This window comes from Ischnura elegans, chromosome 5 (assembly GCF_921293095.1).
Source record: "Ischnura elegans chromosome 5, ioIscEleg1.1, whole genome shotgun sequence".
Lineage (NCBI taxonomy): Eukaryota > Metazoa > Arthropoda > Insecta > Odonata > Coenagrionidae > Ischnura > Ischnura elegans.
The window spans coordinates 65,246,768-65,274,226 of NC_060250.1; the positions used below are offsets into that span (position 1 = coordinate 65,246,768).

Below are 27,459 nucleotides of genomic sequence, written 5' to 3' on the forward strand. Positions count from 1 at the left end.
GCGTTTCGGCACCAGTTGCATCATTTTTTCCGGAAATCCGACCGCAGCGTTTAAAAAATTCGCTTCTTGGAAAAGACCACAAAACGACGATGCCTCAGTGAAGAGGACATTATCGGCTAGTTTCGCCAAAAACCTCAAAAATTTCCCATCTGCTCTCATCACACCGCGTCAATGGAGCGATTCATCGAGGCTATGAGAAAACGAGCATTCTTAACTAGTTTTCTGATATTCTCGTATACAGATACGTAGGAAGATATCACCAATTACCCAAATTAACAGCACAAAAACCATGTTTAACGCAATCGACTAAGCATAAAACAAGCCGCGTTGCAGTGTCGCAACCCGTTCCTGTAGACACAAATATGGTAGACTCGACATGAACTCAATGGTATGGACTGGGATTCGAACTCCGTACTCTCATGGTCGAAGCTCCAAAAACAAAGCAACGGACTTTCATATTAACAATAACTAATAACAGAGTTAATGAGTACCCATCAAATTTTTATGTTGCCCTTGAACTATGTCCTAAAACCACGAAACTGGACGTAAGTCGACAGCGATATATGAAGTTACCAAAGCATGCAAGCGGCAGGCACGCAGGGGAATAAGGATATTACGCCGGAGTCTTTTAATTCCATATATTCAATTGTTAATATAAAAATGTGCGTTTATGTATCCAGTTTTATAATTTTCCGGATAATACCCTGAATTTCACCTACTTTTCTTCAGGGGATATGAACTGATACTTATCTTAATTAGAGCGTATATTTTCGAGCCTCATTATATTTATCGTTATTCAGGCTTTGGCTACGAGAGAATAGTATGGACCGTTACCTTATTTTAATTACAGTTAGAGGATAGACCGAACAAACATCTCTTTCAGATGTTAACAACTTTTCTTTGTAATTGTTTCCCACCAATTCTCAAGAAAATCAACACTAAGGATCGTTAACTTAATGGCACTGCTTTCCAGCAAGGGCAGTAAAACAGTACGGCGTAACTGAAACAAAACATAAAATGTTACTCGCAAAACCAAATGCCAGGTTTACAGCAAATTCAAGGAAAATATTTCGCAGCGCTCACACAGCTTTCGCTCACTGGGAAGACGAGTGGAATCGGCGAAAACTAAGAGAGGATCTTCGAGAATCAAGAGAACAATCCGAACCATTGGTTCGTCCCCCGGAGGAGATTTCCCAAGGCCGTCCCAGAGGAGCGGTCGGAGGATCCTCAAATTTCACAGATGCAATCAACTCCCACTCTCCCCAAATGGAGGGACTTGTAATGGGATCATCGATAGCCCGGGGCCACGACTAAAAAACCTTTCAAGACCCCTCCACCCAACCTTCACTTCGCCGGCTTCCCAGAGTGAAATCTGACTCTGCCCGCGAGCGTTAATGACACGATGCCTACGAAGCCTACGAGGACTACGGGGCCGAATACCTGCCCTTAACCCGGGTGGGCGGCTGGCCCTGAACCCTCCCTTTTTCGATCGCTCTATGAATGGTGATCCTAGGTTCCCGTTGAAGGTTTGAGTGACGGGCGAGAGAATTTGGGCCTATTCGGAACTGACGTCGAGTTCTACGAAAAGGAGTCTATTATTTACGTGAGTTTAGAGAGATGAGAAGCGGATTGACGATTAGGCGTGGTGTATTACGTAGTGGTGAGGGGATTCGAATCTCGGTCTAGGCAAACGATTTTTCCTGCGTAGAATTAACGTACTTTACGAGTACATGTGGGTGATTGCGAAAAGGTACGTCCCTGACCGCGATTTTTTTCCTAAAAAGGATCAAGAATCAAGAGCCCTTTTATCCTTGTCCAGTTTACACTCTCTTTAATAGGCTGAAATAAAATGACTTTAATTTATTATGAGGCATACTTTCATAAATGTGAAAAAATCAATTATTATTATTATTAGCATTGGATCAACTATTTAATTACACCAATCTTCCCTGTTTCAATCATGCAAATTTATTTCACCACAGGCCCTAGCAGTTAAAAAAACACCGAAGGAAGACCCTAAACGAGCATCCATAGATATCCAATGCACACAATTCAAATTTAGTTGAAAACACAATAAAGTTCCCTGAGCTAACATTTTAAAACTGAACAAGGTCTCCTCTTACTATGTCTTTCTTTACACCTAAAAAACCTTGATTTTAAACCTACAACTCCAATGAAGGATCGCAAAACAAGGTTTTAGTTACATATCCAATTTCCCTAGCTTATAACCAAAGCCCATCCATAAACTATAATATGAAAACAGTCCAATCTACAAGAATGTGGCAGTTGGGATTAAACATACTAGTAACCGAGATAGATAACTCTTGCTCGACACGGCACTCTAAAAATGGGACGAAAAAAAGAAAACTTGCCTGGGGAAACCCTTGAAATTCCGATGATCGAACTCCTCGTCGTCAAGCGTTTCCATAAAAGGGTGCTAATCGGCTAAACACCTTTTAACACCACTCAACTTTACACGAAAAAGAAACCTCTACCGTAAATATGGGATGTATAACCGCGTCTAAGAAAACACTGAATTTTCATTAACCTCAAATTAAATTATTGAAATATTTTCATACGGGCAAACGAGGTTGCCAAGCGGTGCAACTTGATAAAAAATACGGAGAAAAAGTAATACAGGAGGCATTAAATTAGGTTTATCTGAAATCTGCCAAGCGAGCGGCGGAGAAAATATTATTTCAAATCGAAAGCATTTTTTTTCAAGCGCAATGGGGAATTAATATGTACTCATATCTCCATTGAAGAAAGTGAAATTTTTCACAAAATATCAAATTCTCAACACACATTTTCGTCACTTGCAAGTAACTATATACCCTCGATCTTCAATAAAAATAACTTACACGCTCTGGCATATTGAGCGAAGAGTCAAGAGAATGCATTTAGCATCCGATGAACCGATGGAATGCATTATTTGGTCTACTACAGCATTGAGGCGACATCCTCGTAAGCGCTGGGAAGAAGCATTCCTTCGCCTCCGATTCGACGAGAGGTCAAGGGACATGTGAGTCTCGACAAAAATACATACAGCAGACAGGCGCAGGAGAACAAAGCTGCGTGGGGGACGTTGTCACACGAGCGACCTGGAAGAGCAGCTGACCCCCCAACCACATACATAATGCTCAGAAAGCCGACACCGCAACTCAAACTTTCTTTCAGTGACTACTACAGACAGCAGATTCTCCATGACATACGCATTTGCAAGGCACTAAATGTGCCTTGATTAAAACATTCCCGCTGATGATATGTTTTGAAATAAATTTCCAAAATGTGCCATTTTTGGACAACTAATAATAACTAATTATCCATTGTCGTCAGTTCTTTGGGATCATAATTAAAAATTCTTAAACACGGTCGTATAAATTTTCGTGCGTAACAAATATATAAATACCATAATAAGGACAGACTAGCACACGTTTCAGTTTAACGACTGTCAAATGGGAAGATCTACGCTACCCGCTGATTACTCAGTCGTGACCATTAAAACCGGTGCAAAAAACAAAAGCAGAAAAATGAAAAACATAACATTTTCAAAACACCTCAACTCAAATCCGTAATAGAAACCAATATATTTGGAATTTTTTTAAAGTGAAAACAACTTGTCAAAACATAATCCAGCCTCATAGCTATAAAACAAAATATGCATAACATGAATGAAGTAGGCACCACTAAAGCATTAAATAACATTAGTAATTGACAACAATAAACCCACGATATTTTCTCGACGCCGGCTTTTAGTTTCTGAAGGCAAAAAATAATCAAAGTTACTAAAATACGAGCTATCAATACTCCTATTATTCTAATGGATAAATAGCGGCCGACACAGCTAAAAAACTAATCTGAAGTGCTATCTATGGTCGAGAGTAATTACATCACAACTTATACGATTCACAAGAATGGAAAAAACTATTTCCAAATCTATATTCGTGATGATGCCAATGTGGAAAAGCTTTGCGATAAAAAATAAACCTTTCAGAAAATCAAGCACAATACCTAATTCACTGCTGGCACTCCCATTGCATGACGAGCAAAAAACCTCCTACATTTCTAAAATACTACCACGTGAATTATAAAAAAAATTAAGGCAAATATTTTCAAGATAACTTCACCACCACTGAATTAAAATAAGTTAACGCAATTTATCCCAGTGAGATAGGGGATTTGGCCATGAAACAGGAAAAAATCTCATCTCACTGAAACCAGTGCGGAGGAAATAACGTTCAAGGGTATTATGGCGTCATTTGGGAGATTAGACCCCTACTGGTGGAGAGCATTGAAAAAGTTAATGCGGTGGATAATGAAGGCATCATTAGTGAAGCTCCGGCCTGAATTAATTTTTTCCACATCCACAACCGAAAAAGAGAAATGAAGAGCAAAGTCACGAAAAAAATATAACGCAACCATAAAACAGTACATTCATTAAGCCCTATTGCATCGATCCTAAAGGTAGATGTTCCCCTAAATTCTTGAGTGCAAGATACATAGATAATTACACAAAACCTATTCCCCCTCTATGATTATCACCGCCAAAAACCCAACAACAGGCGATAAAATGACGAGTCTCCAGTATAAATTGAAAGCAAAAAAAGACCAATGAAATGGAAAATTCTCACAAGAGAAAAAAACCCACAGGAACCGCTATTTGACTGCAGATATTTATATTCCTGAGATAATACGAAATATAAGTGATGACTAAGTATTTCATTCCCCACTGTAATAACACGTACCTTTGGTAGGTACGAATAATATTACCACACATGCACGTACGGCTTATACTCGGAAGACATCATAATGAGGATTTGGAATTCCGAAATTTTGATGGCTTCTACCACCATCGCCTTCAAAATAAAGATTCACGATAAATTTCATTGGTAACCATGACAGAGCAAGCCATGAAATTGCGGGAATGAATAATTCTCACCCGGCTATTTCCCCAAATATAATTATTACATTCTATTTACCAAGACAACACAAAACTGCGTATTCATTCGTCACTCAATATAGAAGTAGGACTTCAAAAGGACGGAATTTGGGGACGATAATCGAAAACAGCAAACGAAAGGTCTGCAGTTTCGCGAAGAGATAGAGGTAACTTAGCACTGGTGATGATTCTATCCAACCCTAAGTTTACCTAACAAAAACGAACACAGAGATGCAGCGAAAGGGTCCCCTCCAGTCCTCAACGACTGAATTAGTCGAAACGATAGCGAAAAAAAGGGGCCATTTCACTTTTTTACTTCCCCGCAGGGAAAGGAGATGCTCTTTTTTTATGGACAAAGCGAGGCTACCGAGGGTAATTGAACGTAAAAATGGTACCATTTAGAGGCATCAGGGGACCCAGAGAGAGAAGGAGAAAGGGTGATTTCAATCGTCCTTACCCCGTTTGGAATCTTTGGAAGATCGTTTACGAGCCCTTACCGAGGAAACCAGGGACAACTATGGACCAATCACACATCATTATGAGCGAATCACATTCTCTATTCCAGCGTTTAAAGCGATCGGAATCCCGACGCGCATGGAGGTCAGCAAAACGAGGCAGAGAGATTCCACACTCAAACTTGAATTGGTTACCGGATTCACGGGAAAAACGAGGAGTACATCTGAATTATTCATGGACGTGCAGAGGAGAAATGTGCTTCGAATGGCAAGGAAAAGTGCAATCAACTATTTCTCCTTCGCGAAAATATGAGGAGAAACCATAAGACGGCTTCACGGAATAACTTTCAAGATATGACTGCGCTCCAACTTGCATTCTGCCATCCGAGTAGGTGGACTTGGAGTCGTTTGAAATATGCAACAGATACCAACCACATACATTTATTCCATTCATATGCCAGCAGCACGTCGTGTATACTGCGTCGAGCATTTTTTAAAGTCCAGTCCGTCTCCACAAATAAATTACAAATAAAATAAATAAAAACGAGACCTATCCACGCTTTTAAGTAATTAAAGTAGGTGAGATACAGTGGAAATACATCATATCAAAAAAGATGGCACAGTTCCACAGTTTAAACTGCCTACCACACATTTCGCCTGTTAAGTTAATATACCTGAAAATGACTAAACAGTCAAAACGCGCCGCGCGCAAGTAAAATTTGGAGGAAAAGTTGCTATTTGGTGTGATTGACATTTCGTCGCTACAGTTACTAGTAAGAAATTATGCTAAGGTTGAATTTTTTGTCCAATTCAACTTTCCCCCATGGAAAAACAAGGATCGCCTGAATTAAAAAAGTACAAAATTGTCGGCAAAATTGTTACAGGACGGTACTGGAGTTTTAGATCCACGACAAGGAAATCACGCGAGCTCCATCACGGATAGGTGGAGAAGGGTCCTAGAAATCTTTTCAATGGCTTCTGCAGAGAGGGAAGGAAAATCTTAAAGGTACCTATCTCGGATTCACTATGGGAGCGGTAACATGAGAATTTTTTCCCAAAGCGGAAGTGATTGAGAGATTGGAGGGACGCTGATGAATGGAAGGGCTATACAGAAAGGCTTGGGACGACCATGGAGAAAAAAATGACCGCTAAAAGACGGGATCACAATGGCACAGTATGAAGAAGATATGCTGGCTTTAAGGGCAACGGGTGGTTTTGCTGATTGACACGCGGGATACATGCATCCTGGGAGTATCCATCGATGGTATTCTATGTAGAACAGTGGATTGGACGTAAACATTCCCTATAGAAGTAATTTAGTTAACAGATATACATTACTGCGCGAAATAGAGATTTGAAACCAAATTGAATTTCATGGCCAAACTTTAAAATCGAATAAAAATGAATTCAGTGAAATTTAAAAACAAATAAAATACTGGAATTATCTCCTTTCGCTACACATTCAGGACATCACAAAATATGGACGCTTCGCCGAGTGAAAGCGCAGAGTTAAAATATTATTATTAAAGTATTCTACCTATTAAGGTAGGTTTCTATGGAGTACTTAAGAAGCATTCTGGGAGCCTCTCCTTCCTTCAAGCACTTCCCTCTTCAATTCACCGAAAGGCCTACCTACTCCCTTTCATTTTATCTAAAAATCCTATTATCTTTCTTACTCTACCTGGTTTACAGAACATTCTACCCTATAATGGAGTTAAACGCAGAGAAGATAAACATTCTCGAATGAAAGTGAGGAGGAAGTCTACTGCCTTGGTTACGTACATCAGGATTGAGCCACTACAACCATTACTTCCTACATTCGCAGTCCCCCACCAAGACTTCTCGAGCGGGAGTGATGAGTGCTCCAAAAGCAAGAACTCAAAAAGACATTGCAGGAATTTCTCACGCCTTAATTTATATTCCTCTCATATGAGTGACTTCAAAGACCTTCCAACCCGGCGAAACGACCGAGCGACCGCGCTAACATGTAGGGTCGACGGTCAAGTGAGACCTGAGGGCGACTCAGAATCGCAGATGGCGGCGCCAACTGGTGGGACGATTCGATACGACCAACGCCCTAGATTCCAGATGGAATAGGAAGACGGTGCCAAGAAACTCGAGAGAGGGTGGGATGAAAAAAGAGGGAGAAAAAAAAGAATAAGGAGCCGCGCACATAATGAGGGAAAGGCAAAAGCTCTCGTCCCGAGTAAAATCCACAGCCGTGGGTGGAGCTCCGACAGAAGCGAGGCAAAGGATCAGAGGAGCACTCGAGGCGAGACGTCTGGAGGACGCGATTCAAGATTGTAGAGCGAGAGATTCTTGCTCGTTTTGATCAGAGCATAAATTTCCACCGAGCACCTTTTTAAACTATTGTAAATCCCAATATTCGACTCGATCAAGTCGTTCAATGCACCGAAAAATCCACCAACCAAATGAAATTAGGATAAAATATCATGGTAAAATAGTTCTCGGAGTATAGGTCAAAAGCTATATAGTTTTTACCTATACTCCGAGAACTATTTTACCATGAATTAAACGAGGTCACGATAAGAGGGAAAAAATTTATTATCTAATAAACCAAGGATAAAATATTAGTGCAGGAATTAACCCTTATATTCACTACAGGGGAGAAAAATAACAGTTCAGTAATATATCAGCCGGATGGCTTTTATTGAGAGAATTTTTATGACTTCATGAAAATTGCCAAGGGACGCCGTTATCGATAATTACTGGGCAAGAGAACGCATCACTGACCCTCGGCAGGTCATGTTTCTTGACGTATTAATATTTTGAAAACTTAATCTTTATGTAGATATTTTCAGGATATTATGAATAGACCCTTTTCATCATTTTCCATTGTCTAAAAAAATTGCCTCTTTTAAATTTTACCTCATTTACTTCTCAAATGCATGAGTCTATTTTTGATACACAGGTTGATGTTGGCATGGGTTTTCACTGTTTATACTGAAAATTTCACGATACAAGCCATAGTTTTGAATAATTCATGCGTTGCTAATGAAGAAAAAAACTCCCTGTTAAACGGGAGTGAAGGGCCCTTATAAAAAATGTAACCGCCTATATCTCAACTTACACAGAACCTAAGCATACTTGACGGCGAACTATGAGATAAGAAGTAGCTGCAAGGTAGGTTATCAGTGCAAGGCTGAGGATAGAAATTATCAAACCGAGGCAGCAGACTTCTGCTCTCGCAAGATACTTCTCTATTGTACCTCTTGTTTATTTTGTTAATCTTGGTCCCTCTACAACTCAACTTAGAGCCTAAGCGAACATGACAGCGAGCTGTGAGATAAGCAGCAGTAGCACGGTAGGTTATCAGCACAGGGCTGAGGATAGAAATTGTCGAACCAAGAAAGCATACTTATGACCTTGCAGGAAACTTCTCTATAGCGCCTCCTGTTAATTTTAACATTCTTGGTCACCCTATATCTAAACTTAGGGCCTGAGTACACTTGACGGCGATCTTTGAGCTAAGTAGCTAGGTAGGTTATCAGATGAGGATATAAATTGTCAAACGAAGGCAGCAGACTTCTGATCTAGCAAGACTTTTTTCTCTATTTTATCTTCCTGTTTATTTTAACATTCTTGGTCCGCCTGTATCTAAACTTAGGGCCTGAGCACACTTTACGGCGAGCTATGAGATAAGAAGTGGCTGCAAGGTAGATTATCAGTATAGGGCCTAGGATAGAAATTGTCAAACCAAGAGATCTAACTTTGCAAGATACTTCTCTATCTAGCCTCATATTCATTTCAACCTCCTTTGTGCGTGAAGATGAGGGATGCCGGTACCGAAACAGGGTTCGAAAGATGGCAGCCGATAAATTCCGGAGCAAGGGCAAACGTGGGTTCACTTGGACCTTGGCGCGGAGAGAGTTTTAAAGAGGACCAAGTGGGTGGAAAGGTAGAGCAAAGTGCGGCGTAGGATGCCAGTGAGGGGTTTGAACAAGTGGGCCAGGAATATAATAAAGAAAGTGGCGCACCGGCAGAGCTATGCGCCAAATGTAAACGGCTGGTGTCCTGACACCCCACGCTACACGCCTTTTCGACGGCTTGCGGGGTAGCATGGAGCGGCCTGCGGGGTGGATGACGAATGTACACGAGCAGTCGCCATCACCTGGATCAGCCGCACAACCCACGATATCGAATGAAAAGAATGACATTTCCTTCACCCTTCAACAATGGGCCTCCATTTAGTGAGCTATAGGTCCTTGCAGGAAAAGGCACCGGTAATGAACTAACTGTGGCAAAAAATATACGAAAAGCAAGACTACGATCATACAGGAATGGCATCAAAGAAAATATATTAAAGAAAAAAATGACTCAACTAACCTTAAAAAAATCACAATACGGGCCATTCAAAAGTAAATTCATTGCTTGAGATCTCAATTTCGATCTCCTTTAAGATGTGGAGAAATATATGTCCAATATTATGGTTTTTTTATAATCAATTTTAGACGCAAAAATTTGCCTTTCGTTAGAAAGATAATTTATTTTTCCATTATCCAGAGCATAATAAAACAATTGAAGGAAAAATTTACCCTCACTGTGACGCAGTGTGTCTTCGAGGACCTTTTATTCTTCTTTTTAAATGCATGACAATGATGATGACTAGTGACACTAGTGAAAACCGAGGCACTCTGGTGGTGTAGTTACAATTAGAGTGCTATTACCATTCTATTTCCTAGGACTAAGGTGAAGTTACACAGTAGAAACCTTTCATCATGCACCTTTACAAGCCATATTAACATTAAAAAGCTATTTAAGCCAACACTAGTATTTTGTGAGAGGAAAGGTAGAACAGCATCTTGAGGTTTGGCGGGAAGAGGAAAACGCTCTAAGAATAAAAATAAACCTACTTAAACCATTTAACGATTTCAGATGATTAAAACTCACCAATGCATGGCACCTCGTAGAACTAAATCCAATTCATATCACTAGGATGCGTCTAAAAAACCGATAACTCATGATGGATGGATGAATTTTCTCAAGATTTGCATTTGTGCCACAATAGTCATTATCCTTGTAAAACTCTGGATGATTTCCTTACCATGCACAGGCGGAATAAAAAAAACTGAGTCTAATTTCCCTGCTATTAGGGAAATAGATTTAAAAAATGGCATATTTCACTGTCGAAAGTCCTAGTTTCCTATCAGCTACTAAAAAATATCCACTCTCCCTAACCAATCAGAACCTCAGTCTCAGACACAGTACGCATCCTCAAGGATTCTACAGGAAAATCCGTTCTACACAAGCGATAATCTTCCCTGCCTTCCAGTTATTTTCCCAATTTTGAAGTTCAAGACTACATTTCATCGTTAAAACTCATTTTTACAGAAAACCGAAATTGGAAGTAAATTTCGTCCATTTTTTTAAGAGCTCGAAAAGTATAATATAGTTTTAAATCACATGAAGAAATAAAAGGTATCGCTAAGAGTGGAATGATTAATTGCATTTGCTGTGCCGATCAGGTTCACGAACAAACATGCCCTAAACTTTCGAGGATTTGGATCTCCACTAAAATAAAATAAATAAAGTTTTTTACACGTATTCCAAAATCTACGTAAATTGTAAAGAATTCCATCGTTCGTTATAAATTAAATATTATTTTGGTACATAAAATATCGAGAGTAAGAAGACCTAAATGGACACAATAAATTTTTTGTGAACTAGGACTATAAAATGGAGGTTTGGGACGAAAGCAACGAAACAGCATCCGTTAAAGTGGCATAAAAATGAAAATAACTCGGCCCAACTATCTTCGACCTTTAAATCTCAATGTCACCGCAGAGAAAATTCGAGGATTGTCACGGCCAGGAGGATTGCGTCATTGCAACTCTCGAAGACGCTTCAGCCATGAGGAACGCTAAACGGAATCACGACTCGGAAACGTCCAAAACTGAGATTATAAACCGGTTCCCACCTAAAAATACCCACTTGTGTAGGAGAAATATGGATGTAAAAGGCATTCCGAAGAAAATGCTTGGCATATGGAAAACATTTAAAGGCTAAAATCTGGAGAGAATATCGAAACGGCGTTCACATTTTCCCATTTTCATCATTGTAATAACGCCCACCAATAAAATACATTCCGAGATAGTTACAGCAGTTTCCTCGCCTAAAACCTCTCTACTGATAAATGATCTCTTCCGCAATGTTAACATTTTCTTGGTATTAACATCTATTTCCTAGAGGATTTCAGATTTTAAATATATTATTATCCATTTTGAAATGCTATCTAGCACTTAAAAATCGACCACGGCTTTCTTTGAAGCATTCACCTCAACGCTTCCACTCCTCAGATAAAACATTTCTCTTAAGATAGCCGTCTTCCTTCACATTGCAACTGATAAGTAGCGAGTGAAGAGGAAAGTGTAGTTATCAATTTATACACAAAACACCACCACAAATAGTATATCTGCGGGTCGTGGACGTCATACATCTAACTACCGCCAGCGTGAGTCTTTGTCCCTGAAAGGACCCTCTGAGCCAAAGGATTACATCACCCACTTCAAATCACATTAAAAATATACGTTTTTCATCGATTTTATTAGACAATGTTCCCCTTTCAAAATATTTCTACGTCACAACGCCATAGAAAATGAAGTTACAACACCTGCAGTAATTTTTTTAACTCAAAGTACAATACTATTTATGTAAAGGATGTAACGGCGCCCGCAATATCTCATCTTCACCATATTCGGGTCTCCTAAATCTGACCAACTCCATTAACTCTGCTCCAACTTTTTCGCCCACACCTATCACCTTTTTATCAGCACCAACACCGATACAATTAAAGCCCCTCTATCTAAGAAAGGAGAGAAAAGTTAAGCACGAAATATTCGAGGCGACCTCACATATGTAACAACCTTCACATATTTTTCCCTCCGCATTTTTCTCGCCCCAAATTACGCCCGTCGAATTATATAAATAACTCCGGCGCGAAATGAAAGTGAACGACCACAACTTCTCTCCTCCGTGTCGGGAGAGTGGGAGCGGGGAGAAATGATGGTCTGGTCGGAAAGTGAAAGGTGAGAGAGACGACGTGGGCTGCGGATAAAAAGGAGAATGTGGACGGCACCCCGGGAGCGGGAGGGAACTAAGGATGGTGCGGACGAGGCGCAAATCCAGACGCCAGGATTGGTGGAGAGGGTACACCCACACCCCACCGTTTTCTCGAATCGGATGACGGGATACGACAAATATTACATGGAGAGAAAGTTTTTTATAATTATCGAACATGAAAAATTGCATTTACATTTTTCAGTACACTCCAAGGAGAGGGTGATTTTGGGCAGTCCTTACGAGAAATCGTTCATTTTAGCGTTGACAACTAGGAAAAATACGCTTGAATCTATCATTTTTTTCCAAATTTTCATCCAACCTAAACTAAGGTAGTTTCGACTACCAAAGCCAAGATATCACGTAATAGATGCAAACATTGGTCTTATATTGCCGAAAGTAAATAGAAAACTACAGTTAAGACTAAAATGCTCCACAAAATGATCCATTTACATGAGGATATATCGAGATTTTTACTAATTTTTGCATGGCACTATCGAAAAAACTGTAAGTATGAGATGATATTCCTGCATCGTATGCAAAGCTAAAAATCAAGTGTCAAACATATTTTTCATACAAAAAAGGTGGACCAAACGTTGGTATTACTTTTCGGGAGTCCCACTTTCCACCTGGGTAGTACCCCGTAAGTGGTTTCGAGCAAGGGCTAAAACCTACACGATCGCCGACTCCTTTTCAACCGGGCAAGTCCTCCCACTCCGCCGGGTCCCTACCGCCGCCGGCATGGAGACGGCGGCCGAAGAAGGGGTTAAGGCCACGAGGCAAGGACACGGCGCAGATCCAGAAGGACGACACGAAGGGCGGCGGCCGGTGGTTCAACGCCCGGGTGATGCGCCCGGGCACCGCAGGGAGGCATCATCCGAGCGAGCGCGACACCGCGTCCACTTGACACCTGCGACTCCCGAGGAAATCGCCATCGGACGAAAATTATGGCGAGTAGTCCGCTTTGAGAACGGATGGAGGCGATAAACTGTGAAATTGAATACCCCTTCGGGCGGATTAACGGCCGTGATTTGAATCGCTCGAAGCACGACAAAGGCTAGTGACGTGGCTACTGAATGAACAGATGCAGACCATCAATTTACGAGCAACGAAGCCGTGAAAGATCCAGAAATGGGGGCACCTCCTTCCAGTGGCGCAGCGAAGGGGGGTTTTAGGTGATAAAACCCCCCCAGAGCTCAGAAATGTTTTGAAGGTACATCCATTTTACCAAATTGGATTAATAATTCTTATAGAATAGTGTAAGTATCAATAAAATCCCTAATAAAGCCGTAAAACTCACCATTTTGAGCCATTTAACTTAAAAAATTTCTGGGGGAGGGCCCCCGCACTTGCCCCCCAGGCTCCCCTACATTATTTGCGTCTAAAACCCCCCTAGCTGTAATTCCTAGCTGGGCTCATGCCTCCTTCTATGTCTTCCCTTGTATTCACGGATACATGAAACACTATCAGGCTTCGCTTTATTGGAATCACATTACGACATTATGAAATAATTTCGCAAAGTAATATTCCACAAAAAGTTTTAAATTCACCGGTCATTGTCTAGGACCTTCATCTCGCTCGCCCAGTGATTCAACCGGAAGGTTGGTTTGGATAGGTGAGAGTAGAGGTCACCCCAGCATTGCCCACAGGCGTACAAATATCACAAATTCAGAGTAAGGAGGCCAGTTTCTTTCAGTAGGCCGCCTCGCACTTTGATTTCGTTCGGGGCGTCCGAAGGCTACAACTGGGATCAGTGACCGCCAATATCAAGGACCTTGGTAATGACTACTTAAAACTTAAAATCGAGTTCAATAAATTAATAACTTTCTGCGGAAATTCAGCTTGGTAAAACCGCTTGTCTGTTTCCACACACTTTTATTTAAACCGACCATGTTTTCGGCAACTCGTGCCATTATCAAGTGGTTTTACTAAGCTGAATATCAAAGATTTCCACCGTATCACGCCGGACACTGTATCTTTTATTCCGCGGAAAATTACTAAGTGAAATTATTCCCAAATATCTTACCTCATCATTGATTCGCCCCAAGTTACATGGTAAGGGTAGCTAGAGAAACAGTTCGCACTAGATCAAAGAATAGTAGTTCATCTCTTTAACGGTTGAAAAAGTCTACAGGATGGTTTTAATGGCTAAAACACTGCGATATTTCCAAAGATGCCACGTTTCAAAGTCGGATGAAGCTAAAGAAAAATCCTTGGAATGAAAACTCTTGGAGATAAAGCATCCGCAAAATCGGCTTGAGAATAGCAGATGAAGGCTTCCTGAACCTGACTCTGTGAAATTCCCGCGCCTTCCGCTTACTCTTGGGCGAGCTCTGCCCTCATTTACCCAAAAAATGTCCGGCAGAAACATTAGTACCAGTATTAATAATACTATTATTTGAGTACACTTGCATATTAATAAGAATACAATTCTCTTTAAATTGTTTAGCAATTGATAGTTTTTTATTAAAACAATACGCTGGCGTTAAATGTTTTTTTTTTTAAGGAATAAGCTATATTTTATTTATCACTCCCATGGAATAATGAAAGAATGAAATCTAAACGGAAAAGACGAAAACAATTCCTTCATAATCAATATTAAAAGTACAAGTATTACTAATTGTAAGTTTTCCTGGATATCAGAGCGCGACCCGGGTTTCAATGAATTATCATCATCTTCAGGCGCAAATTATTATTATTTTATTATCAGGCGCAAATTATAAAAACTAAGTGGTATAAGTAATTGTCTGATATCCAGGAAAACTTATAATGGAATACCACAAAGTAAATCAAAAGTCAGTGATTTTTTTACAATTATTACTACTGTTGGTTGATTATGAAATAACCTATTTAGCTCAAAACTCATTTTAAATTCTAAATTGCTATTTTCCTAAATACTAACTCCATAAAAAATTAATTCCTTGAATACCAACAAGTTAAACGAAACACTGCTTCCCATTCTACCCCGCTAAAAATCAACGCCGCCTCAGCATCCGGGAGGTATCAACGTTTCAGCTCGCAGGCGCATAGAGAGGGTTTCCTAGGATTCTAGACATGAGCTGCGCTTAAGTGACGAGAGGCCACCCAGAGGATGACTGCCACTATTTTTCCCGCGAGTTCACCTGAAAAGAGGGAATCGCGGCTCGGCAGGATTAAAGAGCTCAGGGGAGCACAGTGGCGAACGATAAGCAAATCGGATTTGCAGCGGAAGGGAATGAAACAAGAGCTTCAGAATGAGTTGAGGATTAGCGGAGGAGAGCGCGCCGAGATTGCTGCGATGAGGACCCTTCCCGTGTCACCGCCATGCATTGTCACTTACATCTCTCGTAGCTGCGATGGGCGCGAGAACATAGGCAGATCGGATCACAATATTGAGTGCAAAACGGAATGAAGGAGGCTTGAAGGGAGACAAAGACAACTGAAACACGTGGATAAATGAATGGACCACTGGTTTTGATACAGGCAGTATGCCAAAACGTACCGCTATTCTAATATTATATAACCGATATTCTAATATTATATAGCTGATACTATACACGGTGTCCCATTTATCTTGACCACCCGAAGTAACTTTATGTCCAGATGCAAATTCAAAAATGTGTCAAACAAATGTTCATTAGCCGTCAGGGGGACATTAATCAGAATGACTTCCTTCCTTGTAGCTTTGTTATTTACAAAGATATGAACAGCGCTACGTCTTTTTTAAATGGAGGAAATGAATTGCCGAATAAAAAATAAATGGTGCCATTTACGAAAGAAATACCGCTGTTCATATCTTTGTAAATAACAAAGCTACAAGGAAGGAAATAATACTAATTAATGTCCCCCTGACGGCTAATGGACATTTTTCAAAATATATCTGGATAAAAAGTTATTTCGGGTGGTCAAGATAAATGGGACACCCTGTATATTTCTGACGAGTACTAAAAAGCGATGACATTACAGGTCTGGTAACATCTCTGAAATACACCAATACAACGGTATTCACCCTTTTCCGAAGTACTGAGATAATAGGAAAATAAATAAATGACTTCGGCAATTTAAGAAGGAAACGTGGAAAATTTCATTCACCTCCAGTGTTTATGAACACTCACCCGAATATTAAATCCAAAATGCGATAGATATTCAGGATTCAATCAGAGTTCCCTGTAGACGTAAAACTTCATGCATATTCCGAAATTTTAAGTTAAAATTAATCATCGAAAAAAATTATTTATCTCGATGCAAATACCAGCAAGAGATCATCAGAAACATTTATTTCCGCCATAACTTGGCAAATTAAAACAAATACAGCAAAAATGATAATCGCTCGTGTATTTAGGACCGGTACGGAAGCTCCAATTTAAAATACTTGTTGGAATTCGAGGATTGAGAAAAACATGCACTGTCTAATATCATACAACAGTATGTATCCCCCTCCCTGGCCTGAATCACATAGTAGGCCGAGCAACGACTGGAAATAATCTCATTGACGGAATTTCATCGTCGCAGAAAAGATGCAACGTTACGATGTTAACTAATGTTAATTAATCCTTTAAGCACTGAGAGGTCGAAAACATTTTTTTTAACCTACATAAGTCGTCCAATTCCAACACGATTTAAATACCATTTTAAGTCAAAAGCGCTGAACAGAGATTCCACTGTTTTACGTCATGAATTTCAAGAATTTTCTACACGTTGCTGAACTTAGTCACGACAAAAAGTATTTTTAGCAACCCTGTACTTCATAACAATGTTAACCTTTCCGCATGCTGGAGTAATTCGCGATACCTTTATTTTCGGTATTTTAAAACGTTTTCCAAATGCATGAATCATTTACGCCGCTTCAAACTACAGACATAAAAAATAATTTAATGCCCTAAATTTTGAAATTTCAAACAATAACACCACCAGGATGAAAAATATTTCAAAAACTACTGCTTAGTCGGCAGTATAATTTTCCCTCGAACTTAGATTATGGGTAGAAGAAAAATATTCATTGCTAGCATTTTTATCCTTGAAAAATAACGCCACGATGTTGAGCGATCACTTGAGCGTAAATTCTTCGTAAATAAACCGCTTAAAATGACATGCAACTTCGCAAAACTCTCCACGACTACGGTAAAATATATAAAAAAATCACCACGAGGAAGTGCCTATATCCATAAATTTCACTTTGCTCATTTCCACAGTTTAGATAAGGTCAGTACAAAGCGGTTTGTGGCATCTTCAGATATGTAAGAAGGGTTTCTCGGATGCATCTGACTGCAGAAAATTACGAGGAAGATGTTCATTATAAATAATTAATACAGCAATTTTAACCTGAAAATCCACGAAGCTGATAGCCACCTAATGGGAGAACAAATTATCAATGACATCACCTAACTTGTTATATAACACTGTAGAAATGAGGCTAAATAAATAATTTTTTGAAAAGACATGATAAAGACTATGTAAAAAATTCAGAATCAGAATTATTCGATATACATATAGATATATATCATGGTAAACTCTTAAAAATGAACTAAGTCAGCTGTTGATGATCAAAGCCAATATATTAAAATCTAAAAACACAGTCGAATGAATAACATGAATTTAGGAATTTTGCGCAATCAAAAACATGAACGCCCCATGGTAACGTAAGCACACGCAAACTATCTCTGCGCAGCAAAATGGGCATGCGCATTACCGATGAGGCATACCCAGCCAATGGCATCAGTGGTTTCCTGATCACGCATCGCGTTCACGATATCGACAATTGTATGAAGATTGATTAGACAGACAATTCACTCAAGACACCGAATGACAGGGTAACAGTTATTTTCTGCGATGCCCCAAGGTTCGCTTTGAATGCTGCTCGGATCGGCAGAACTAGACGCAGAAGTAATAATGCGAGTGAACGAGATCGCTACATGTTATTTCTTCGCTAAGGCGGAAATCAGCTTTGAACACCAGCATACCTTTCCAATTCCGCCTTAGTAATCCCCTCACTATTCATATCGGATCGTCTGACCTCCCACAACGACTGCTGATTCATTTTTCACGCCCAGAAATTATAAAACGGTAGCGGTCAGGCGGGGAATCGTAGCACAAGGAAATTTCTACGCTGTCGGTGATCGCTACGATAACGATCGGTGTCTGATTCACTTCAACTCGAAAATCACTGGGGACGATGGCGAGTCACTTTAAGTGTAGGGAGAGATTCTGTCAAAAGACAAGATGGATACAAAATAGGAGTGCGGTTAATGATAATATGGTTCACCGTCGGAATCTCTTACCGTGCAGACTTTGCATTTACGTGAAATACTTACGCCGATGGACAGGAGCATTCATCGCAGCAAACTAATTCAAAATTTACTAACAATCATTATTTACTTTCGCGATCCATAGATTAAGTAACTTTTCCTTTCCACTTAGATGCGCTAACTTAAAATCGCAACGGAAAGTTAGCAGAAAATAATTTTAAATAGCGATTTCGGGTCAGGAGAGTAGAGGAATAAATGAACAATGTGATAGTAACTCACAGCGCGAGCCTGATGATTCGTGTGTTGGCGCGTCAAAACTGTGGTATAGTCTTTTTGAGAATTTTCCCCCGTCTATCACACTAGCATGAGACTAACGACAAAGCAGATGGGACCAAGACAACGGGAGGCGGGCTATCTATTGCGGGCGGGGATGATTCAAGCTCTACAGCACACAGACACCAAGCCGAGAGGCTCTCCCTTGGGCAGAGCGGGCCGAGGGTATGGGAATAGGGTTTTAGGCAGGGATACCGTGAAACGAAAGGGAACGGATCCCCTTTCGTCATTGCTCTTTTTTTGTATGTGTGGCGTCACGTGATGACTAGGATCCACAAACAAGACTATTTTATAGGAATGGAAGGTGCAGGGGTTGTGGTGGGGAAGTATTAAAATTTTCTCTCTCTTACGTCATTTCCAAATGGAAAATCACATTACCTTGCGCCTGCTTTGGCACATAGGGCGACAGGAGGCGTGACCTTTTCTTCTCATATCCTTTTTGTGTGATGTCACCTGGGGAAAAAAGAAAATGAGAGCACATTAATATATGTAGACCAGAGAAGGCAAATAATATAAAATTGATATACATAGATATAATAATAGTACTTAGTACCAGTTTGGCTACTACCACAGATTTATATGATACGACCGGTTTCGGCTGATCAAGACTTGAAGATGGCCTAACGCTAACAGTCATGACAAATAAATATGAAGTAACTAAACTTGTCCTATTATTATTATCATCATCACGGTTTCGTTCGACCAGGTAGCAGTTCCAGCCTTAAATACTATATCCAAGCATAAATATTTGAATACGCTAGAAAAAATTAATTAGACCGATCTAATAAGTTATAGCAAGGCATACGTTGCTTGAAACTAGCTTAGTCAACTTTGCAATATCCACAGGCTTGCTGATTTGTTAAATCATTTTAGTTCTCTCAGAACGCCTTTAGCTAAATAACCACCATGGAATACAATCAGTAACGACGACATTAAGCATTATGAGTCTGTGCGATAAAATGACGACCTAAGCTCGTAAAGGAAATGAAAGGTTTGATTTTAAAAGGTTTCTATTTTATCTACATAATTAATTAAAACTAGACGTTGGAGCAAATTAATTTTATTAACCTAAGTTGAGGATAAATATTCTAATTACTTCTTTACCCACCAGATAACGCAATGGAAGAAAGACCGCATTCACTGATTTCCAATAATTCTATGGAACACTTATAAAAAAATTATCGTCGACCATTAGACAAAATAATTCTATTATCATTCATATACATTCTTAGTCAGCTTAGTGCCAGTGATTTTACACGTTAATTCGACCGTTTTCAAGTTCCATTAGTAATGTTGGATTCAACCTTTGAGTTAACTCCTAAGATAATGAAAATATGACGCATAATGCACACAATTCATCCCTGTCCAAGTTTACATACTTAAAAATCAACTGTTGAAACGCAAAAAATATAAGACAATAGCATTTCACGAAGACACCCCCGATTTACAATGACGCAGTCTAGCCACCATATTCGAGCTTGCTGCAGAAGCATAAATCAGCAGAAGAAATGGAAGGGTTTTTGGTAACGAGACTATAAGATCCTATCCTCATGATACAGACGAGAGGAGGAGACGACAAAAAAACTCGAGCTTTGTTAACGGCCATTTTCGTGATACGTTAAGGAGACTTGGAGGGAGGAAGTTGTGTTTTTCAAGAGACGTCGCTTTTGAAGGATTGCGCGCCTGCAATGCGAGGGAAGGGGAAAAGAGGGGGGATGGAGGGGGAAAGTACTGGAGATGGAGGGGAGAGCACTGCCGCCAGATGTGCGAATGGTGCGACGCGCCGACGACAGATGGCGACAGCGATAATGGAAACTACCAATTAATCCGGCTTAATCCCGAAAATCGCTTATCCGCCGAAACCAGAGGAATCTCTTCCCGAGCCGAGGTGCCCCGACCCTTCTGAGAAAGATTAAAAACGAATTAGGGGTGCCTGCGATCGTGAAAATGGCTTTTCCAAGATTAGGTATAAAAGACTGACACTATGGTGCCTGAAAAAAATCGATTAGTGCTAGGCCCAGCGGTGAGATATAACACGTCTACTAATATAATCTGAATTTGTTATTTAAGCGACACGGGAAGACGGTCTTTAAAACCATGACTGGAGAGAAGAAATGATATTTAGGATTAATTAGCGACGATGAAAATAAAATGAAGGGCAAAGATAGGTAATTATCCGAGATAGTGGAATGAATGTAACATTAAACGACAAAGGGGAAGCGAAATGAAATCATGAGATAGTTTTGCATAAATGATGTGAGTTAATGTCGTTTAAATATAAGGATTTTACTAGGATACTGCAAATTAAACAGGATATTTAAATCCAATTTCATCGTATTCAACATTCGAAACAAATAACTGCTTTTTTAGTATTAGCCTCTAAATATAATTTGTGCACTTAGTAAACGAAACGAATAAAGGAATGAAAATATTTTTAAAAATTCAAAAACTTCAAATAACGATAAATAGCATTTGTATACAATTATCTATAAAAATAGAGCCATATAGTCATCCATAAAAAAATTGGAAACAGATCGTCGAACATCCGATATCATATGAACCAATGACCGTTCCATTTACGGAAAGGCTTCGTTAGACAACATAGTTTTCAGAATCATTGAAGGGAACTGAAAGACATGCAGAATAGCGGAATAAGGAACTAAGTTATGAATGAAATAAGGAACAAGATAAGTTCTCCACGTTTTCAAAGGATTTGAAGTCTCGAATCCAAGATGGGACCGAAGTAAAGCAAAGCAAGCCTATGCCACCAAATAAATAAGAAGAATAAAACTCCAGTCTAGACGAGTGGGTCGACTTGGATTGTAATAAACACACCTTTGAGGAAACTACATGGGAAGGCGAAACGAAAGGCAAAGCTAGTATCAAGCAACGTATTAGCTCGACGGAGAAATTCAGCTTCAGCATTTCCGCTTCCAAAGGCAGACGTATGGAGCTTGACACGAGATTTTGTGCGCCAAGGAACATACAGTCGCTGTATCAAAGAAGCTGGGCAACCTTAAAAGCCGTAAACAACGCTTTGGCGCCGTTTCTTCCAAGGTAAATTCTAGCATCAAATGGTGGCAAGGCAATCGACAGCAGCGGAAGACGATCAAAGAATAGGACTTAAATATTAATCATACATTACAATATGGGTGTCACTGAACACCAGGGTGGTGAATCAGCTCCTGTTAGTGACCTGATCACAATTTTGCGATCAATCATGCAAAAAATATGTCTCGATAAAACTTTTTCTTGAAAAGTTAGTCAAATTTTACGGTTGAAACATGGCACTATCTTAGCACCAGATCAACGAGACGGAAGGGCCAAGCCAAGCTTCATTATATATCTCTGTTAATGAAATAATAGGGAGATTTATTTAGCATTTTAAACTCAGTAGTAAAAAAAATAATAATCCAATATTTTTGCGCAATAAGATCTAAAGGTCGATAAGGATAAACAGGTAAACTTAATTAAGCTTAAAACACTTTCAAATGTCTTTTTCATCACACCTCCCATAGTAACATGAGAAATATATTGTATTGTGGATAACACACAACAGCGCATAACAAGGGTTTAAAATCATTATTATCAAAATCAGTTGAAATAAATTACAGGAAAAGTGACTTTCATTTAAAGATAGCTAAAGTATCGACGAGACCGGAATAATTTTATCCAATATATAATTAGATTAAGATTATTCCAGTTAGGCTTTATTTTCATACCCTCAGAGCTTCACCACAATAAAAAAATGTACAAGCAAGAATAATATCAGAACTAAGGGAGAAAATGTTGAGAAATGTACAATGACCAATGCACCTAAATAACAAGAAAACAATTTTTCCATCATGGTGAGTTTTAAGACATAAAATACCAATGATTGAACAAATGTAGACAAGTAAATGATTCCTACGTAAAGGTGAGACATCAATACTATCATATCTCTACTTTCAGAGCTACAGTGATAATGGACGAATGCGCTGAGAAGGCAGCGGACTTTTTCTTTCAAAACAGATCAGCACTTCATATGCACGACAAGAGAAAGTAATTGCCATTTGAAATCATGCATCCAAAAAGCGCATCTCGAACACACCCATAAAACCAACTAAAAATAGCCATTGATCCATAAAGACTAGAGTGGAAGTTGTAAAGTAGCAGCAAGCTCAGTGCAAGCTCCGATAAAAATGAAAGTAAGTTTTTACGGTCGAAACATGGCACACAGTTGGCAGGAGATCAATGAGACAGTAGGTCCACGCCATATGTTGCTCCTCTGGAAAACTTCACGACGAGGACGATAGAAATTGCATAATCGCAATTTTAAACCAAAGTAGATCATTCTTCAAAACGGTATAACTTCTTATCCAGGGACAAAAACATAACAAGCGTTTGCGTTATATTTAAAATAACAAATTCATTAGCAAATTTTATCGTTCCCCATACAATTTTCAACGTTATGATGGGTCAAATAAAAAAGCAATTAAAATGCATCAACAATACTCCGGAATGATAAGGATAGAAATGAATTATTGTACTTAAAAAACACATTTGCAGCTGCTTGGATTGACTTGAAACGAGTGAAAACCTTTCTCAATATTTTTCTGAATTTTTATTAAATGAGAAACTTTGGTGCAAAAATTGGTCTTTAGAGGCGAAAAAAAAATATTCTAAAGTTTTTCAGGAAGACTGATACAAGAAGTCTATTTGAAATTCCATGTCGACTAATCAAACTTTATGATAGAGAAAATTACTTATTATTTCAATATCTACCCTTCAATAAATTGCAATTATGGATTAAAAGTGAATATTACATAATGATTAAAACGTCAAAATGCTTCCAAGATCTCACGATATATCTTGGTGCACTTCGCCACGTGAATCAATCATTGTAAAGAATCGGAATACAAGCGGCCTTAAAAATCGGCAGTAATAGTTCTCATTAATAAGTGAATGTTTGCCAACGGGAATTTATTCATCCATCTATGGCCTCATTGTTGACCAGATTTAGCGAGTTTTTTTCCGCAAGCCTCCGGTGAGATCATATCGACGCCATTCATTGTTAAAGGGACGACATTATGAAATGCAAATGGACGAAGTGTATGGCCGTGTTCGGCTCTCGCAGAAGAAGAAAACGCCTGGCAACATATGCTCGGCTGCGATGGATTTCAAAACCGAACGAATTATGCGGTGGTTCGCTATAGACCCCCGAGAAAGGCATCCTTACAGCGTTCTCTTAAATGGGTCGCGAAGTAATATCTGAGTTATCCTTAGCGGGAGGCGTAAGTCTCGCATTTGTCGCCGGAGTCACGACCATAAGTGAGATGTTAAAAATTATTCAGCCTCACTCAAAGCGGCTTAATGGGTCGGCATATTGGGGAAGAAACGCTCCACCGAAGATGATGGCTGAACGTTGAAAGGTGAGACATCAACACTTTTCTCATGCATAGCCAATTACTTTCAATCATGTCGGCGACAAGTCGCTCCGGATGAGAGGTCTATGCGTGGGACAGTTGGAAATGTGAGGAAACTATTTCCCCTTTCACTTCATCTGTGTTACCACATTCACTTCTAATGAAACTTCGCAAGTTATTTAATCCCGTATAGTTAAAGGGTATAGAGTGAAGGACGGAGACATACGTTTGACGGACGTTGATGATGTTATAATGAAATACTTGGCAGAAGTCGATGCGTTTGTGGTAATCACGGCTATGTTGACCCCAAAATTAATTTTATTCGCGAAACATGTATAAAAAAATATATCGACAGACATGACCGTTTTTATCACATAGATAGAGACCGATGCAGACGACGAGTGAATATGGAAATGAGATTACTCAACTCTCCTAATAAAAGGCATGCAAATCAAAACTTTTCACATGAATTAATTCTTCCAACCATCTAAGGCATCTAGGCGGAGATGTGTCTAACGAATATCTTCAGGGAAATCCTTAAAAAAAATCCTACACGTTGGTCCATACACCTAAAAAGACACTTAGCCGTCGGGGCAGCTGAGAGTGAATTGGTTGGATATTGTTAACTTATTTACCTCATCACTCCGAGTCTAGCGTCAGCAAAATGTCAACTCAAAATGATAGATGAACACTGAGAACTCTCCAAAATATAGCATTGCTGATAGATCAATTTCTCCTCTACCACAAATTAAACGACCGCAAAAATTTATCTGTGTTAGCACATATATTTTAAATGAAACTTCGTAAGCATAAGCTCCCTTCCGGATCAAACAAACGCACCCAGCATTGTGTATTACAGAAAAATAAGCTTCCAATAAATATGTGGTAAGCCAAGGTGAACATGTTTACTTTGAAAGGTAAGATTTCGCGGGCAAGTTTCGTTGTGGAGTTACTTCTTGCGAGCGGATCATAGCATTATTTGCTGCCATCAATTACTTCTCAAAATGCCGGCCGTGTGCTTCTATAGTTATTAACATAGAAATACTGCCAGTAAGTTACATACGAAACTCACTGCCATTTCGTCCACATAAATTACGATAAGTACCTCCAAAAATTTAACAACATCTTATGCAATGAAATTAATCACAATACGTTTGATTCCGGCCTAGATGGCGGCGGGGTTACGTCCTCACCTGCTAAGCCGATGGTCGCGGGTTCGAGTCCTACCTGTGCATGGGTGTTTTTAAATATGTTGTCCAATTATATTTAAATGATCGTAATTTGGGGAACCTGTAATAATTACAGACATTATTGTTATTACTATTATTATATTAATAGTTAAATTCAAATGCCTGTGTAACCAATTGAGTGACTGATAAAAGTCAAGAAATGATTAGCATTGGAATCCGAGAGTATTCCTATCCGTCCCAACAAACCCTTTCCCACACAAAGCCTGAGCCGGAACAGAGGAAGATCAAGGCTATCCATCTCGGGGGGAATGTCCGTCATTGCGTCCATTTAACCGAGGCGAGAACACGCACTCGGACGGGGTACAGTTAAAGAGGCGGCTGTGGGAGCATGTCCCGGGGCACACGAGGCGACAGCGGTGGAAGGGGTCATTTTGGACGGTCACTTCTCTCCCATGAGATGGTCGAGGGGGGTCAGACCACCGCCCGTTTGCCCCCGGTGACCCCTGGGGAGGAGATGTCGTCATTACTGGCGTAACGAGGACTAAAGAAAGGGCGCTGAGAAAGGATCTTCACGATCCTCGCGGAGGATGGTTAGCCCGCAGCAGGGAGCAAAGAATCCACCAAGCCACAGCTCTTAAAACGCCTCTACAGCTTGGTTAAAGGTTCGTGGCCCTTTGATGGATTGTATTTGCAGGAATAATGTATCTGAAACGAATAGAGATGCTATTTCTAGCAAAACCAAATCCAAGGAGATAAAAATTATTTCCAGCTACATCAATTTCTAGCAATAAAATTTCCCTAGCTACCTCCGCAAAATATGAGTTTGCGCTCAAGGGGCAGAAAATTCAATCAAACATTAGCTATTCAATAAGTAGTTAGTCTAAGCTATTTATTAGTCCAGGAATGAACTATAAATCCATTAGGTCGTCGCGATGGCCGTATTTTTTTACGCACCGGTGATGTCATCATAGTTTATTTGGATAATTACCATTTCCAATATAGATAAACGCATTCCTCGCATTTTGCCACGCCATTTCCTCGAAAACTGTGAACAAAATGGAAGAAAAGTATCTCTCTACTACCCATACGTAATATGAGAAATAGAGATTCATAACTTTGCGCCTAAATAAGCCAATATTTTACCTTAAACCGTAGTCTCAATCAAAATAAAGTGACATACACATTTATTCTCGACAATTTAAATTTAGCTAATCGCACAGCCAACATATTAACGCTTGATATCACGGTTTAAAGGAGCACAAAATCATTTACAAAGTTTTAATAACATTTCCCAAGAGAGAAAGCACGAGGGAAAGCCACATGTGTAACCGCCATGTGAACAGAAAATAACTGTTCCACTCTCGACTTCATTACTAAAGCGTATTGAGAACCATTACGTATGCCCTCCCCACAATAAACTTGATCTGCTGTCACACACAGCCACTATCACCCTTGTAAGGTAAAAAGATCACACTGACGGGAATCGAACCCACGAATTACATCATTGGAGGACATGTAACTCGCCGAGGCCGCCACCGACGTCGACGTTAGAGATGATAAGAGGCTACTCTTCTGTGGGGAGGAAGGATACTTCATCCATAAAGAGAATTAAGGAAAGGGGAAGATTTAATGGAGGAAAGAGTCGCCTCAAGGAAAATAAATATGTACTCAAGTGAAGAGGGACTTTAAAGGGCCAACCCTCTAGGGACCCTTCTCTCCGGCGAGGCTGTTTGGAGACCGGTAATGAATTAGTTTGTTCCCTCATTAACCGTTTGTCTCGGAGGGGGAAACTTTATTCGCTCGGAACCAATTAAATATCTTAATTAAATCAGAAAT

The 27,459-nt window shown here is 39.8% G+C and overlaps 1 protein-coding gene across 7 annotated transcripts in view; it reads right to left on the bottom strand.

Moving 5' to 3' along the window:
• LOC124158987 (disco-interacting protein 2) overlaps window positions 1–27,459 on the bottom strand; it is a 470,427-nt gene that overhangs the window by 107,639 nt on the left and 335,329 nt on the right. For all 7 annotated transcript variants that reach the window (XM_046534446.1, XM_046534444.1, XM_046534447.1 and 4 more), the window contains exon 2: window positions 19,407–19,481. In XM_046534446.1, coding sequence (XP_046390402.1) covers window positions 19,407–19,481 — 75 coding nt within the window. The remainder of the gene's footprint in view (window positions 1–19,406; window positions 19,482–27,459) is intronic.